We start from the raw sequence: 18754 nt of genomic DNA on the forward strand, positions 1-18754 counted from the left end.
TGAAAGAAAGAGGGTCAAAATATTTTTTGATGGTTTTTAATTTCCAAAGTGTAAAGAAGCACTTTTTTGTCACCAAGTTCGTGTGTTCGATCAAGGTCAGGTGGGTGTCTAAGGTGACAGGTTATTTTGATTTAGTTGTCTATAGTGTGTATGGTTTCAAAGAAGAGAGTTTTTAATGTAATAATCTGTGGTGCTGCTTAATCTGTACCAGCTTCCCTTATGTAAATTGATAAAACAATTAGGTATATCATATCGGCTATATGCTGATTTCTATACAATTTTTTCCCAATAGAAGGGTCTCTGATGTTGAGTGTGCCGAGGTTAAATGAAATTCTAGACACCACCAGGAACTGGATGGTAATACTCAATTCTGTCTTTAGCCTTTTCTTCTATCCATGATTCAACTGATGTTTTATTCCGTAAAATAACTCTCAACTGGAAAATTGCTAATAGGGTAATGCCGAATGTTGCAAAGACTAAGGGCTTCTTTTACTAAGGTGCGCTAGCGTTTTTAGCGCACGCAGGAAATTACTGCGCGCTACGCTTCTAGAACTAACGCCAGCGCGCGCTAATCCGTGCGTTAAAGCCCTAACGCGGCTTAGTAAAAGGAGCCCTAAGGTTAAGCTTGCGTCTAGAGATTTTGATCCTGAAGCTACTACTTGTAGCTCTGTGCTAAATACATCAATGCATTTTTCTACTGATGTGCGATATTTGGGTGCGATATAGATCGGCAGTTGTCTTTTAAGCCTCATCTTCGGCCGCTTTTATCAAGCTGCGCTAGAGCTTTTAGCGTGGACCAGCATGGTAAATGCTCCGACGCTTATGGAATTCTTATGAGCGATGGAGCACTTACCCCACCGGCCCGCGCTAAAAACATCTAGCGCAGCTTGATGAAACAGAGGGCAAGAATGCTGAGCAAGCTTCAACCGTGCATGGCTAAATATGACTCGAAACAAGTGTTCCAGTAGCATTGTGTTTTGAGTGTTTCCAGCTTCCAGTTTGCATGCCTTACAGGTGGCACAGAATTCAATCATTCGGTTGCTATGTGGGATTATCAAATTTGAGCAGGTTTCTTCATACTTGTTTACAATCTACTGGTTATCAATGGAATTTCGTGTGAAGTATAAACTGTTATTGGTGGTTTATCAGCGTCTCAAACAGCAGTCATCAAAATATTTGCAAGATTGTTTAATACCGTTATGTACCGTCAAGATCATTGCGCTCCACAGCCCTTTCAGAGCCCTTTTGGTTGTTCCTTCACAGAACAATTATATTTAGAAGCAGTAAGGAATTTCCATGTGAAAATTGTGGATAAAGCTTCTAAACCAACTCACAAAATAAGGAGCTATACATATGGAACTATACCAAACTAGATTGTAAGCTCTTCCGAGCATGGACCGTCTAATAAATATCAAAATGGCATCAAGCTGCCCCATATGCCTGGAATAAACTACCTGAGTTTGTCTGCCTAGCCCCTTCCCTTACCTTGTTTAAATAGACTGAAAACCCGCCCTTGTTCAAATGTAGCCTGAAAACCTACCTTTTTGAGATAGCTTTCAACTCAACCCTTCTCCCCTCTGCTCAGCACCCTAATCAATAGCACCACTCCCACTAACTGTATCCCCTAATACTGTAGTGCACTTCTCCCTCCGTATTTGCTGTGATAGGGAATTAACAGACCTGCAAAAACAGAAAAACTGTGAATATGGTGAAACCGTGAATAACATGGTGGGAGACCTGGCCTGTTCCTGAAGGAGAGGCAAAACACATAAGAACATAAGAACATAAGCAGTGCCTCCGCCGGGTCAGACCATAGGTCCATCCTGCCCAGCAGTCCGCTCCCGCGGCGGCCCAAACAGGTCACGACCTGTCCAAATCACCAGAAGGGGCCCCCATGCCACCTTGGTTTCCTATTGAGTCCTATCTTCCCATCAAAGTCCTAGCCCTCCGGTCTTGCACATGCACGACCTGGTCGGGTTTCTATACTTATTTTCTGGTTAGCTTTCTCAGTATCCCACGATCCCTTTATCCCTCAGGAATCCGTCCAGTCTCTGTTTGAATCCTTGTACCGTACTCTGCCCAATCACGTCCTCCGGTAGCGCATTCCAAGTGTCCACGACCCTTTGGGTGAAAAAAAACTTCCTTGCATTCGTTTTGAACCTATCTCCCTTCAGTTTCTCTGAATGCCCCCTCGTACCTGTTGTCCCCTTCAGCCTGAAGAATCTGTCCCTATCCACCCTCTCTATGCCCCTCATGATCTTGAAGGTCTCTATCATATCACCCCTGAGCCTCCTTTTTTCCAGAGAGAAGAGCCCCAGCCTATCCAACCTCTCGGCGTATGGGCAGTGTTCCAGCCCTCTTACCAGTTTCGTTGCTCTCCTTTGGACTCTCTCGAGTACCGCCATGTCCTTCTTGAGGTACGGCGACCAATATTGAACGCAGTATTCCAGATGTGGACGCACCATCGCTCGATACAATGGCATGATGACTTCCCGCGTCCTGGTTGTTATGCCCCTCTTTATGATGCCCAGCATCCTGTTGGCTTTTTTCGAGGCTGCTGCGCACTGTGCAGATGGCTTCAGTGATGCATCCACCAGCACACCCAAGTCTCTCTCAAGTCTGCTGTCTCCTAACAATGCCCCCCCCCCCCCAATTTGTAGTTGAACAACGGGTTCTTTTTCCCTATATGCATGACCTTGCATTTTTCCACGTTAAAGCGCATTTGCCATTTGTTCGCCCAGTCTTCCAGCTTGTCCAGGTCCCTTTGCAGGTCCTCACACTCCTCCCTGGATCTAACTCTGCCGCACAGTTTGGTATCGTCTGCAAATTTTATAACCTCGCACTTTGCCTCCTTTTCCAGGTCATTGATAAATATGTTGAAGAGTAACGGCCCCAGCACCGATCCCTGTGGCACACCGCTCTTGACTCCCCGCCAGTCAGAGTATTGTCCCTTTACTCCGACTCTCTGCAGTCTACCCGACGGTGAAGAAAGTGCCGGGAATCAGCGATTTTCTCTGTAAACGCTTGGAATCAGAGATTTCTCTATGCAAGTTGACGTAATTTGGGGGGAGGAGCCAGCAAGCTAAAAACCGCGAATAATCGAAACCACAATTGCTGAAACCACGAATACGGAGGGAAAAGTGTAGTATTAGTAGTAATAATCACGTATTAGTAATGGCAATGTAGTGGGTTGAGATCCTGGTGAACATTCCCACCACAGCTCCTTGTGACCTTGGGCAAGTCACTTAACCCTCCATAGTCCCAGGTACAAAACTTAGATTGTGAATCCACCAAGGACAGAAGAAGTACAGGCAAAGAATGTGTACAGCGCTGCCTATGTCTAGTAGAGCTATAGTCCCATAGGCCCATGGTTTAATTGCTCCTTCGTTTACCTGGCTATGATTGGATAACAGCAGTGTTATTTTGATAAAGATGGTATAACAACTCAGAGTCCCCAGACTATATAAAAATTTAAGCTATGAGGTATTGCAAACATCATAAAAAGTCCATATTTCATACAGACCAGCACAGAGCTCATTTTTTGGGAACTGACTGCTGCTGTATTCAGTGCCCTTTTCAAGTCTGGCTTCAAGGTTTTAGGCTCGATTGGGGAAAATCTGTGACCAGAATAACTTATACAGTTTTGCATCATTATTTTACAGCGAGCGCGAATGAGGGCAAGAAGCATCAAAAAATACAAGGAAGAACTCAAAGGCATCTGGACTGGTATGCAAGAGATGGCCTGAGGACCCTGTGCATAGCAAAAAAGGTAGGAAAAACAGAACACAGTTCTATCATTCTTATCCTTCACTGAGAGGGTGGTAGTTATCTGACACAGCTCCAGCAGAGGAGAAGGGAAAGAAAACTTGAAAGATGGACGTGTGCAAGGAGAAGACGTGTGAAGGACAGTTCTATAACTGGGTGCCTGCAGATATGCATCAATTGGGCAAAATTACTCGTGAGAATACATAAGAGCTAGCAGGGTGCAAAAGCACTATTCTTTAAGTAAGTGGCAAAGGAGGTATTCACATAGTAGTCACGGGGCCTGGGCCTCCTCACCTTTGGCTCAGGACTAGAGTTATCAGATGACAGGTCAAAAGCGCGTGACGACAACCCAGCGCAGACAACTGAGCGCAAGGCGGAAGCGCGCTGAAGAAAAACAGTATTTTAAGGGGCTCCGATGGGGGGTGGGAGGGGGAACCCCCCCCACACTTTACTTAACAGAGATCGCGCCGGCGTTGTGGTGGGTTTGGGGGGTTGTAACCCCCCACGTTATACTGAAAACTTCACTTTTTCCCTAAAAAAGAGTGAAAAAGTTAAGTTTCCAGTAAATGAGGGGGTTACAACCCCCCAAACCCCCCACAACGCCGGCACGATCTCTATTAAGTAAAGTGGGGGGTTCCCCACCAATACCCCCCATCGGAGCCCCTTAAAATACTGTTTTTCTTCGGCGCGCTTCCGCCTTGCGCTCAGTTGTCTGCGCTGGGTTGTCGTCGCACGCTTTTGTCTATGAACCAGGTATCCAGATTAACCCAGACATGTCCTCTTCTTAGAGGGATGTCCAGGCATCCGGATGGCTTTTCAAAACCCAACACTTTGTCCGGGTTTTGAAAAGCGTCGAGCTCGGGGCTGCATCTGGAGGGCATGTGCGCGTGTGTGGATGCAACGCGGTGATGTCACATGCCCGTGCGCATGCGTGTGACATCATCATGTCACACCTGCGCATGTTCGGAAGCCCTCCAAACATGGTTCTGAGCTCGAGAAGAGGTTTGGGGGCGGGGCTGAGGCATAACGGGGTGTGACGGGTGAAACAGGGCAGGGCTGCGTGGAACTAGGTGGGCGGGGCCACTTGTCTGGATTTTACCCTTCTCAAGGTCCGGATCTAGTAACCCTACTCAGGACCTCTCTGCTTCCTTGGCTGGCAGAGGTGCCAAGCCCTGCCAGCCGAAGACTTCTCCTTCGTAAGTCATGCATTCAGCGGCATTTAATACAGTTCAGCTTCTAATGCCGGATCTCGCACATGCTCAGTTCAGCTCTAACTGAGCATGCCCAGGACAGCTGGCATTCGCAGCCAAAACATGCCTGAGTGTCGTTGCAGGGATGACCCAAGTAGGAGATTCCTTTGACTGGCACGGCGTGGAAGCTCCAACAGCAAAGTTAATATTTTGGCTTGGGTGGGGGGGGGGGAGGGCAGAGAATATCAAGACTCCCAGTCCATTTTTAGGATCCCCCAAAAATGGACTTCGGGCTAGACCCCTGATAGGAAGGCAGAGGGTGGGGCTCTCACTCACGTGCATAACTTACAGAATGCTGTAAGCTACTTGCATTCCTATTGCATTTACACAATCACAGATTCCAAGTCTATGGATTTCATTACTGCGGGTGGGTAAATGAGTCGCACCGATACAGGGTTATACTAGTATTCTATGACGGAATTTGGGCACCCAGATGCAGTTCTGTGTGGCAAAAGGAAGTCTAAGCAGAGGTACCCACTTATAGAATTGTCCCAAAGACCACTACTTGGCAAAGAACTCAAGGAAGGAAATCAGAGATTAAACAGTTCCTGAGAGAGCACAGGAAGGAGGAACGAATTGACAGACTGGGGGAAGCACTCTATATACATATCAGTGGTAGTATTTCATAATGTATGCACCTAATTGGTTTACCTATTATAGAATGACCCCCAAATTCTGTCTATAATGCAAATCAGTGCTCAAAGCCAATTTGCACACACAACTACCAGATCCGCCCACAAACTCAAACTATCTTTCCCCTCGTTAAAAGGTGTCATGTATGCAGGTAAATTAGGGAAATCCCTTTTCTTCAAATTCACTGAGCTTTGGAACAACCTCCCTGGCCCGCTGCAGAACCTAGGCTCATTCCAATTATTCCGAAAGCATCTGAAAACCTGGCTTTTCTCCAAAACGTAAAGTTATTTATTTAAAATATAAAGCTACCTATCCTCTTCTTAACCAGTGGTGTGCCTAGCATATGTGACACCCGGGCCCCATCATTTTTTGCCCCCCCCCCACCATCTGTATGAAAAACATGATTTTTAGTAACAAGCCACACGTCACACATGAGTACCTAGGAAAAGGCAGCATCTTACATATTGCAGTGAGCAGTACATCAATACACCCATTGTAAAACTAAACAAGCCAGATCAGCACAGATCAATCCTACACTGTCAATCCTAACAGAAAACCATGTCTTTCGAACACACAGAACACAGAAAACACCTTCGCCTAGTATGGAATATGTCATCACAAACTAACCCCTCCCTCTTTTACAAAACTGTAGTGTGGATTTTAGCCACGGTGGTAACAGCTCTGACGCTCATAGAATTCTGTGCCAGAGCTGCTACCACCACGGCTGGCGTTAAAAAACGCTCCACAGTTTTGTAAAAGGGGGGATAAAATGGAAATACACAGACAAAGGTTAAATTGAACCAGCAAGAAGCTGGACTCTGCATAAAATGCAACACCACAGAAACAGTGACATATGTCTCCTAAAGCAATAAATAAATAGAAAATTTTTGTTCTACCTTTTTCTTCTCTGGTTTTTGCTTTTCTCATCTTCTTGATACTGTCTTCCTTCCATTCACTGTCTGCCATCTCTCTGCCCCTCCCTATATGGCATCTTCTCTCCTTCTATGCCCCTTCCAGAAACTGTATGCCTCCCCCTTCCTTCTCTCCTCTAGACCCCCCCTCCCCCTTAGGTCTGGCATCCATTATCTTCCCTCTGTTCCCTCATGGTCTGGCATCTTTCTCCTTTCATCTCTCTTTCCCTCCCCCCTGTGGTTCTTAGCATCTCTCTCTTTTCATTTCCTACGCTCAGATCTGATATCTCTGTCTCCTTCCCCGTTCTCTGGCATCTCTCTCTCCTCTCTCTCTTCCCTTTCCTTCTCTGGTCTTCCTTCTTTATTTTCTGCCTCCGTTTAAATTAAATTCTTTCTTACTATGCAGTCCTCAGTTTCCCTCTTTTCACTATGTTTACCCACCCCTTTCCTTCACCTCTCCACTATTTCACTAACTCTATCTTCTTCCCCCATTCAGCATATGTCCTTTTTCTTTATCCCTCCTTCCATCCAGTATGTGTTCTCTTTCTCCACTTCCATTCAGCATTTGCTCTCCCTTCTCCCCACTTCCATCATCTGACCTCTTCTCTCGCCCCTTTCAACCCACTTCCATCATCTGCCCCCTTCTCTCAATCTCTCCATCCATCACAGGCCCATCTTTCTCCCTTCCTGACCTTTCAGATTTTGGCAACAAGATCTGCAACGCCCCCCACCGGACAACGAGCCCGGTCCGACAAACCTCCCTGCCCTGTGGCCGGCTAAACTGTCTTCTTACAGCAGCTGGAGCGTTGTAGTTGCATATGGCTGCCGTAAAGGTCGTCTCTGATGCAACTTCTGGTTGTGTCAGAGATGACCTTTACAACAGTCACACGCAGCTTCAATGCTCTAGCTCAGGGGTGCCCACACTTTTTGGGCTTGCGAGCTACTTTTAAAATGACCAAGTCAAAATGATCTACCAACAATAAAATAAAAAAAAAACCATAAAGCACACTGTACGCTGAGAAAATGTTAATTATCATTCCTATTCTGGGGTTTTTTCAAAGAGGTCAAGGCAGATGACTCTATGCACTGTCACCTCAGTAACAACCATACAAAAATAGACAAATATACCCCCTCCCTTTTTACTAAACCACAATAGCAGTTTTTAGCGCAGGGAGCTGCACTGAATGCCCAGCACTGCTCTCGACGCTCATAGGTTCCCTGCGCTAAAAACCGCTATTGCGGTTTAGTTAAAGGGGGCCATATTGCAAAATATAGACAGCAGATATAAATTCAGACACATTTTGATCACTAAATTGAAAATAAAATCATTTTTCCTACCTTGTCTGGTGATTTCATGAGTCTCTAGTTGCACTTTCTTCTTCTGACTGTGCATCCAATCTTTCTTCCCTTCTTTCAGCCTGTATGTTTCCTCTCCTCCAGACCTCATTCCCTCCCCCAACTTTTTCTTCCTCTCTCCCTGCCCTTTCTTTCTCCCTGCCTCCCTTTCTTTTTTCTCTCTTCATGTCCCCTTTCTTTTTTTCTGTTTCCCTTCTGTCTCCCTGCCTGCCCCCTTTCTTTCTTTCTTTCTTTCTCCCTGCCCTCCACCAAGCCACTGCTGCCACCATCGGGGAACAGGTCCCAAAGCCGCCGCCGCCACAGCTGCCCCAAGCTCGCTCTGCTTCCCTGCGTTGGGCTGTCCAGCATTCCTCTCCCCGACGTCAATTCTGCCGTCGGAGAGGAAGTTCCGGCCAGCCAGGCAGCGATTGGCTGGCCCGAACTTCCTCTCCAACAGCAAACTTAGGGGGGGTGCACAGCCGCCAGGTCCGGAAAATGGTCGATCGCCAAGGCAAAGTGACACAAATGGGACACAAACCATATAAGTCTGTCCATTACTGGCCTTAGTTTTTAATTTATACCATACATTTGTTAGCGCACCACAGAAAAGGGACCCCCGTAAGTTTGTACCTGAGGCAATAGAAGGGTTAAATGACTTGCCCAAGCTCACAAGGAACCTCAGGGGTATTTATCTCATGCACATTCATTGAGAATACCCTGAAGATTCGACTGGCTTTAAGATCAGAGGACAAGTCAGGGAAGTCCTGTCCTAAAGAATGTTTCCATATGATTTAGTTTAATCTTTGTTCCTGTAGGTTTTAAGTCCAGAGGATTTTCAGAAATGGTCCAATTTTCGCCAAGAAGCAGAGGCAGCAATTGATAACCGGGAGGAACTGCTGATGGAGACAGCTGAGTATCTGGAAACTAGGCTCACTTTACTGGGTAAGCATGAAAAAGAATTTCCAAAATCTAGCCAAATGGAAATGTTCTATATTGCAGCAAAGCAGCGTTATTTAAACATTTTCTGGCGCAAAGATTTTTCTGCAGTGCTTTCTTTATAAAGAGAAGCTGAAATAAATTCTAGGGAAATTTTCTTGCAAAAATTGGTAGAGCAAGCATGAGTAAACTAAATGAAACTAAACTTTATTGGAAAGCAGTGTGGTTCTTTTGCAATGCACGTAAATGGAGGAATTTTAATCATGGCCTCCCAAACTCTGCTACATACCCACCCATGAATTATAAAATACCGTAGTTCAAGTGTGTTCTTGACAAATTTAAGCATGATCATTTGAATCGGCTATAAAGCTGACGTGAGTGATCGCTAAAGAATGGCACGTGAACAAAATTTGTCTCGATCCCCCACCCCAACCCTATCCCCAAAAGTTCAGACCCCTCCCCTGCATGTTTTACAATTTTATATGTCACTAGCTGATGCCCCGGCGTTGCACGGGTATTTAATTAAGCAATAACACTGTAAATGGATTCAAATAAAGATACTTTATAGTGGTGAATGAAATTATATTTTTACAGCTTAATAAAAAGTACAATATTCAAATTATAATGTGAAATATTTGACAAAATGAATACAATACAACTAACACAAAACTTGATTATAAACAACAATTTTAGTTTCACCTCCTGGAGCAAGAACATATAAATTCTTGGGTGAACCCAGCCTTGAGCAAGCAACATAGAGTTGTGGGCCGCGAGACCCCCAGAACATATCACCCCAGGTAGTGAGGGATCTGCATACCAAGTTTCGTTCAAATCGGTAAAGCCGGTTTTGAATTACTGTGAGAATGGCAGCTTTTTACATTTTTTCCATTGACATGAATGGGTGAAATTCGATTTTATGTTTGTAGCTCCGCCCACGTGTGCAGGTGGGCCGCGAGACCCCCAGAACATATCACCCCAGGTAGTGAGGGATCTGCATACCAAGTTTCGTTCAAATCGGTCAAGCCGTTTTTGAATTACTGTGAGAATGGCAGCTTTTTACATATTTTCCATTGACATGAATGGGTGAAATCTGATTTTCTGTTTGTAGCTCTGCCCACGTGTGCAGGTGGGCCGCGAGACCCCCAGAACATATCACCCCAGGTAGTGAGGGATCTGCATACCAAGTTTCGTTCAAATCGGTCAAGCCGTTTTTGAATTACTGTGAGAATGGCAGCTTTTTACATATTTTCCATTGACATGAATGGGTGAAATCTGATTTTCTGTTTGTAGCTCTGCCCACGTGTGCAGGTGGGCCGCGAGACCCCCAGAACATATCACCCCAGGTAGTGAGGGATCTGCATACCAAGTTTCGTTCAAATCAGTCAAGCCGTTTTTGAATAACTCTGAGAATGGCAGCTTTTTACATTTTTTCCATTGACATGAATGGGTGAAATCTGATTTTCTGTTTGTAGCTCCACCCACGTGTGCAGGTGGGCCGCGAGACCCCCAGAACATATCACCCCAGGTAGTGAGGGATCTGCATACCAAGTTTCGTTCAAATCGGTCAAGCCGTTTTTGAATTACTGTGAGAATGGCAGCTTTTTACATTTTTTCCATTGACATGAATGGGTGAAATCTGATTTTCTGTTTGTAGCTCCGTCCACGTGTGCAGGTGGGCCGCGAGACCCCCAGAACATATCACCCCAGGTAGTGAGGGATCTGCATACCAAGTTTCGTTCAAATCGGTCAAGCCGTTTTTGAATTACAGTGAGAATGGTAGCTTTTTACATTTTTTCCATTGACATGAATGGGTGAAATCTGATTTTCTGTTTGTAGCTCCGCCCACGTGTGCAGGTGGGCCGCGAGACCCCCAGAACATATCACCCCAGGTAGTGAGGGATCTGCATACCAAGTTTCGTTCAAATCGGTCAAGCCGTTTTTGAATTACAGTGAGAATGGCAGCTTTTTACATTTTTTCCATTGACATGAATGGGTGAAATCTGATTTTCTGTTTGTAGCTCCGCCCACGTGTGCAGGTGGGCCGCGAGACCCCCAGAACATATCACCCCAGGTAGTGAGGGATCTGCATACCAAGTTTCGTTCAAATCGGTCAAGCCGTTTTTGAATTACAGTGAGAATGTCAGCTTTTTACATTTTTTCCATTGACATGAATGGGTGAAATCTGATTATCTGTTTGTAGCTCCGCCCACATGTGCAGGTGGGCCACGAGACCCCCAGAACATATCACCCCAGGTAGTGAGGGATCTGCATACCAAGTTTCGTTCAAATCGGTCAAGCCGTTTTTGAATTACTGTGAGAATGGCAGCTTTTTACATTTTTTCCATTGACATGAATGGGTGAAATCTGATTTTATGTTTGTAGCTCCGCCCACGTGTGCAGGTGGGCCGCGAGACCCCCAGAACATATCATCCCAGGTAGTGAGGGATCTGCATACCAAGTTTCGTTCAAATCGGTCACGTTTTTGCGTGATCGCGTCACATACACACACATACATACCTCCGATTTTATATATATATAGATATAAAGCCTTTTGTACATAAGAACATAAGAACATAAGAAATGCCTCTGCTGGGTCAGACCTGAGGTCCATCATGCCCAGCAGTCCGCTCACGCGGCGGCCCAACAGGTCCAGGACCTGTGCAGAAATCCTCTATTTATACCCCTCTATCCTCTTTTCCAGCAGGAAACCGTCCAATCCTTTCTTAAATCCCAGTACCGTACTCTGCCCTATTACATTCTCTGGAAGCGCATTCCAGGTGTCCACCACACGTTGGGTAAAGAAGAACTTCCTAGCATTTGTTTTAAATCTGTCCCCTTTCAACTTTTCCAGATGCCCTCTTGTTCTTTTATTTTTTGAAAGTGTGAAGAATCTGTCCCTCTCTACTCTCTCTATGCCCTTCATGATCTTATAAGTCTCTATCATATCCCCTCTAAGTCTCCTCTTCTCCAGGGAAAAGAGACCCAGTTTCTCCAATCTCTCAGCATATGGAAGGTTTTCCATCCCTTTTATCAGACGTGTCGCTCTCCTCTGAACCCTCTCGAGTATCGCCATATCCTTCTTAAGGTACGGCGACCAATATTGGACGCAGTATTCCAGATGCGGGCGCACCATCGCCCGATACAACGGCAGAATAACTTCTCTCGTCCTGGTTGTAATACCCTTCTTGATTATACCCAGCATTCTATTCGCTCTCTTAGCGGCCGCTGCGCACTGTGCCGTCGGCTTCATTGTCATGTCCACCATTACCCCTAAGTCCCTTTCCTGGGTACTCTCATTCAATAACATCCCTCCCATCGTATAGTTGTACCTCAGGTTTCTGCTTCCCACATGCAGTACTTTACATTTCTCAACGTTGAACTTCATCTGCCATCTCGTCGCCCATTCCCCTAGTTTATTCAGGTCCCTTTGTAATTCTTCGCAGTCCTCTTTAGTCCGAGCTCCACTGAATAGTTTGGTGTCGTCTGCAAATTTTATTATCTCACACGTCGTCCCTATTTCTAGATCATTTATGAATATATTAAATAGTAGTGGCCCGAGCACCGAGCCCTGCGGAACACCACTTGTGACCCTCTTCCAGTCCGAGTAGTGGCCCTTCACCCCTACCCTCTGTTTCCTACCCGCCAACCAGTTTCTGATCCATCTATGCACATCTCCGTCCACCCCATGGTTCTTCAGTTTCCGGAGTAGACGCTCGTGAGGCACCTTGTCAAAGGCTTTTTGGAAATCTAGGTATACGATGTCTATGGGGTCTCCTTTATCCGTCCGTTTGTTGATTCCTTCGAAGAAGTGCAATAAGTTAGTTAAGCACGATCTCCCCCTGCAGAAACCATGTTGGCTTGGTATCAGAAGTTCATTTCTTTCCAAATGTTCATCGATGTTTTCTTTTATCAGCGCTTCTGCCATTTTCCCCGGAACCGAGGTCAGACTCACAGGTCTGTAGTTTCCCGGGTCACCTCTTGATCCCTTTTTGAAGATGGGCGTGACGTTGGCTATCTTCCAATCCTCTGGTATCACACCTGTTTTCAGGGATAGGTTGCAAACTTGCTGCAATAGTTCTGCTATCTCCTCCTTTAATTCCTTCAGAACCCTTGGATGGATTCCGTCTGGACCCGGGGATTTGTCAGTTTTTAGTTTTTCTATCTGCCTGCGCACTTCTTCAAGGCTCACTTCCATGGATGTTAATTTTTCTGCTTCATTTCCATTGAAGAATTGCTCAGGTTCCGGTAAGTTGGTTGTGTCTTCGTTCGTAAATACCAATATAATCAAAGAAAAATATCACATGCGTTTTTAAATTACAATTCAATTATATAAATAACCGATCCCCTCCCTATGTGATTTTAACCTTAATACATTATATGTAAACTAACTTCGAAAGTGCTCAGAACCCGCAGGTAGAGAAGCCGCAAACGGGGACACACCCCAAAATGCAAACCCCCTTGATCTATCACTGCACTTCCTCCTACACTGAAAATCTGTTTAATAAATCTTATTATATTATTTTATTGTGATCTTCTTCTTTTATATACAGTGCTTAGTGCTTGAAATTCATGCTTAAGACTTCAATCATTTCATAGAAACGCTAAAAAAGTCCATAGCCTGGTGACAGTCAATGAAGCTGGCTGTGATGGTACTATCAGGTTCCCCGTTTGCGGCTTCTCTACCTGCGGGTTCTGAGCACTTCCGAAGTTAGTTTACATATAATGTATTAAGGTTAAAATCACTTAGGGTAGGGGATCGGTTATTTGTACAATTGAACTGTTCATCATTTGGATCCACCAAATATTACATTTATATTCCCCGAGTTTGAGTTTGGGTATCTAAATGGCAAAACATCATCGTCAGCATCACTTGAACTTGTTCAAGAAATATTTGGCAAAATGGTCAGGGTGTGTCTCAGGGATAATGAATTATTTATTATTTATTGTGCATCACTAAATACTTATGCCAATAGCGGTAAATGAAATAATAAATCCAATCCAATACACAGGGACCCCATTCCCACAACATAAGAACATAAGAACATAAGAACTGCCATCTCCGGATCAGACCCATGGTCCATCGAGTCCGGCGATCCGCACACGCGGAGGCCCAGTCAGGTATACACCTGATGTAGTTTTACCACCCATATCCCTCTATGCCTCTCATAAGGAGATGTGCATCTAATTTGCCTTTGAATCCTAGCACAGTGGATTCCTTAATAACCTCCTGTGGAAGAGCATTCCAGGCGTTCACCACTCGCTGCGTAAAGCAGAACCTCCTGACATTTGTCCTGGACTTGTCCCCCCTTAGCTTTAAACCATGTCCTCTTGTCCGTGTCACGTTGGACAGTGTAAATAATTTGTTTTTCTGCTCTATTTTATCGATGTCTTTCAGTATTTTGAACGTCTCTATCATGTCCCCTCGCAGCCTCCTCTTCTCAAGGGAGAACAGTCCTAGTTTCTTGAGTCGTTCCTCATATTCCAAGTTCTCCATACCTCTTATTAGCTTTGTTGCTCGTCTCTGCACCCTCTCCAGCAGTTTTATATCCCTCTTTAGTTTGGGAGACCAATGTTGGACACAGTATTCCAAGTGTGGTCTGACCATTGCTCTATAAAGCGGCATTATGACTTTCTCCGATCTGCTCGTGATTCCTTTCTTTATCATTCCTAACATTCTGTTCGCTTTCTTTGCCGCTGCCGCACATTGTGCCGACGGCTTCAGGGTCCTATCTATCAGTACACCCAGGTCCCTTTCTTGTTCGCTCTTACCCAGAGTTGCTCCTGACATTCTATACTCGTGTTCCTTATTCTTACTGCCTAAATGCATTACTTTGCATTTCTCCACGTTGAACTTCATCTGCCATTGCTCTGCCCATTTCTCTAACTGATACAAGTCGCTCTGGAGTTCTTCGCTATCTTTCTGCGTTCTGATTGTCCGGCATAGCTTTGTGTCGTCTGCAAACTTAATGATCTCACTGGATATTCCGTCTTCAAGGTCATTGATATAAATGTTAAATAGGATCGGCCCAAGTACCGAGCCCTGGGGCACACCACTAGTCACTTTCTCCCAGTCTGAGAACTTCCCATTTATGCCCACTCTCTGCTTCCTGTTTTCCAGCCATTTGCCTATCCACCTGTGTATATCTCCCTCTATTCCATGGCATTGTAGTTTCCTGAGAAGTCTTTCATGCGGAACTTTGTCGAATGCCTTCTGGAAGTCCAAATATATTATGTCCACCGGCATTCCACTATCAATTTGCTTGTTCACGGTCTCAAAAAATTGAAGCAAATTCGTTAAACATGATTTCCCTTTCCTGAACCCATGTTGACTGGGTTTCAGCAATTCGTGTATATCTAAGTGCCGGACTATGCTATCCTTGATCAGTGCTTCAACCATCTTTCCAGGGACAGACGTAAGGCTCACAGGTCTGTAGTTGCCCGGTTCTCCTCTTGATCCCTTTTTGAAAATTGGCGTGACGTTCGCTATCTTCCAGTCATCTGGTATCTGTCCAGTTCTGATTGTCAGATTGGTGAGTTTTTGCAATAACTCTCCGATTTCAACCTTCAATTCCTTTAAGACTCTCGGGTGAATTCCATCCGGTCCAGGGGATTTGTCACTTTTAAGTTTGTCGATCTGGTAGTATATCTGGTCCAAATCTACTTCAACTGTGGTGAGGATGTCTTCTATTACTCCACTAAACACTTTCACAGTTTCTGGTATTTTTGCGGTATCCTCCTCCGTAAAGACGGACGCAAAGAAGGAATTTAGTTTGTCCGCAATTTGTTTATCTTCCTTAATGTACCCTTTTCTTCCCTGATCGTCCAGGGGTCCCACCGCCTCTTTTGCGGGTTTTTTCCCAAACTCAAACTCCATCCCCAAACTGTCCCCACAAGCTTTGACCCCTTCTTCACCCTATACATCCCCATCGCCAGGTCATTCTCTAGTGATCACACCTTATACAAAGGCAGGGGTCTCAAAGTCCCTCCTTGAGGGCGGCAATCCAGTCGGGTTTTCAGGATTTCCCCAATGAATATGCATGAGATCTATGTGCATGCACTGCTTTCAATGCATATTCATTGGGGGAAATCCTGAAAACCCGACTGGATTGTGGCCCTCAAGGGGGGACTTTGAGATCCCTGCACAAAGGTGCATTTTAGCCACTTACTCTAGAACAGTGGTTCCCAACCCTTTCCTGGAGGACCACCAGGCCAGTTGGGTTTTCAGGCTAGCCCTAATGAATATGCATGGAGCAGATTTGCATGCCTCTCACTTCCATTATATGCAAATCTCTCTCATGCATATTCATTAGGGCTAGCCTGAAAACCCGATTGGCCTGGTGGTCCTCCAGGACAGGGTTGGGAACCACTGCTCTAGAATTTTATAAAGCAGAGGCCTACTTTTCTTGATACAATAGGCTAGAACTAAGCACATTTTTGCCACTTTCAACTAGGCACCCAGTTACAAAGTTATCCTTGGCATTATAGGCATTCATGAATTTTTGCATGGACAGCTAACCCAGTTTAGTAAAGAGGTCCCAAAAGGGATAAATAAAACAAGAAGGCAACATTTTAGACAAAGATAATGGTTCTGGCTATGTGCTACTTGTCCTCGGTTTATAGCATTATAAGTGTATCACCTAGGCTTTAAAAAAAAGTTTTAAATTGCAAGATTTTCTAACTTGAAAAACCAGTCTTCAAAAGGAAAATGTTTGCTTTACTGGTGATCTTTCCTAGGAGCGACAGGTATTGAAGATCGACTACAGGAAGGGGTGCCAGACACAATCGCTGCACTCCGGGAAGCAGGAATTCAGATCTGGGTGCTGACTGGAGATAAGCAGGAGACAGCCATTAATATCGCCTACTCATGTCAGCTGTTAGACCAGAAGGACATCGTCTTTACCATTAACACAGAGACCAAGGTATGTCACTTCCCCTTATTACAGATAGTACAGTCCATTGGGAAACTGGCATCTGGAGGCAATGATCCGATGTGACTTGGGATACCTCCAGCTGCCTATCAACTTCCATGCCAATCTGAAGTATTTCAGCTGTTTACAGAGAGAGAGAGAGAGAGTGTGTAGCCATTTTTTGTTTTCCAAATCATCTACAATACTTAGCATGTTAGCTACTGTTCCCAGATGCCCTGCACAAAACCTAGCTTTCACTTTTTAAGAAAAGCAAGGTGTGGCACTGGACTGAGGTGTACCACAATATACAGGTTCCTCAAAGGTTTGGGCAAGTTACATAAGAACATAAGAATAGCCTTACTGGGTCCATCAAGCCCAATAACCTGTTCTCACAGTGGCCAATCCTGGCCAAAACCCAATGAGAGCAACATTCCAGAGCTCAGATTGTGATGTCATAATGCCTCATTCCACAGTGCCTCAGAGCCACCCTCAGCAGTGATGTCACAAGGGCTTGACTGTCCTATATTTGGCTCATAAGAGCATAAGAATAACCATACTAGGTCAGACCAAAGGCCTACCAAGCCCAGTAACCCGTTCTCACGGTGGCCAATCCAGGTCACTAGTACCTGGCCAAAACCCAAGGAGTAGCAACATTCCAGCATCTCAAAGAATAGCAAGATTCCGGAACCCCAATGAGAGCAACATTCTAGAGATAAGATTGTGATGTCATAATGCCTCATTCCACAGTGCCTCAGAGCCAACCTCAGCAGTGATGTCACAATGGCTTGATTGTCCTATACTTAGCACACATACAAACATAAGAATAGCCATACTGGATCAGACCAATGGTCCATCAAGCCCAGTAGCCCATTCTCATGGCGGCCAATCCAAGTCATTAGTACCTGGTCAAAACCCAAGGAGTAGCAACATTCCATGCTACCGATCCAGGGCAAGAAAAATCCATAAACCATTATTAAGGTGGACTTGGGAAAATCCACTGCTTATTCCTGAGATACAAGTATCAATTCTATTTAACTCTTTTGGGATCCTGCCAAATACTTATGATCAGTGTTGAAAATGGCTTGATGTGCCATTATCCAATCGGAAAATCCAGACCCCCAAGACCCACACTCCAGACCCGCCCAGTTCCACCCATCCCTGCCCTGTAATGCCTTAACCCTGCCCCCAGTCCCGCCCTAGCCATGTACCCCCCCCCCCCCTTGTTGCCTGCTCTTGTTGGGCAGGGAGGAAATCCACGCATGTGAGGAAGCTCATACAGCTGGAAAACATGTAAGGAATTAAAATTGAAATCTAATAGTATAGTTCTGAGAAAGAAGAACTTGAAAAGCTTGCATAGCTCTGGGGGCTTAGCACTATGGCAATTGTGTTGTACTGATAATATAATCCCAGCCCCAGGTGACATAGTATATGCGTCAGCCTAGAAAACATGTTGGCGTTTATCCATTAACTTTCAGACACCCTATACAGAAGCACATCTATTGTTGCTGATTTTCTTGCCCTTCTCTGGAATGTAGTTGCTAAGAACTGGTTTCACCCACCTCTGTGTGCTTTCTGGGCAAGACCTTCTGTCTTGATATACTTTCCTTCCTTCAGAACCTGCTGAGGTAGCTTTGCACCTATTCCCATCTCCATAAATAAATACTGTCCAAAGATGTACATGTGCCCCTCCTCTACCCCCTTTTCCACCTCCCACCCCTATCCGCTCCTTCCCCGCGTGTGCGCATGCCCTTTATTTTCCCCCATACCTCTTTAATGCTCTTCCTCTGACATCACTTCCCAGCTGCAGGTCCAGGCAGTGACAGATCTGTATGTGCTTTCATTTACTATGTTACTATGTACAGGAAATTAGAATGTTAGGTACATGGGATCTCTTAAAGAGAGGAACAGATAATGGTTACTGCGGATGGATAGACTGAATGGGCCATTTGGCCTTTATCTGCCATCATGTTTCTATGTTTCTATATAATGGACCACACAAAATGATATTCATAAATTC

The 18754-nt window shown here is 45.1% G+C and overlaps 1 protein-coding gene across 2 annotated transcripts in view; it reads left to right on the plus strand.

The window, feature by feature from the left end:
• Nucleotides 1–18754, plus strand: part of ATP10B (ATPase phospholipid transporting 10B (putative)) — a 424301-nt gene that overhangs the window by 377197 nt on the left and 28350 nt on the right. For both annotated transcript variants that reach the window (XM_033927737.1, XM_033927738.1), the window contains exons 13-15: nucleotides 3663–3769; nucleotides 8710–8836; nucleotides 16565–16749. In XM_033927737.1, coding sequence (XP_033783628.1) covers nucleotides 3663–3769; nucleotides 8710–8836; nucleotides 16565–16749 — 419 coding nt within the window. The remainder of the gene's footprint in view (nucleotides 1–3662; nucleotides 3770–8709; nucleotides 8837–16564; nucleotides 16750–18754) is intronic.

The sequence above is a fragment of the Geotrypetes seraphini genome, chromosome 18 (assembly GCF_902459505.1).
Source record: "Geotrypetes seraphini chromosome 18, aGeoSer1.1, whole genome shotgun sequence".
NCBI lineage: Eukaryota > Metazoa > Chordata > Amphibia > Gymnophiona > Dermophiidae > Geotrypetes > Geotrypetes seraphini.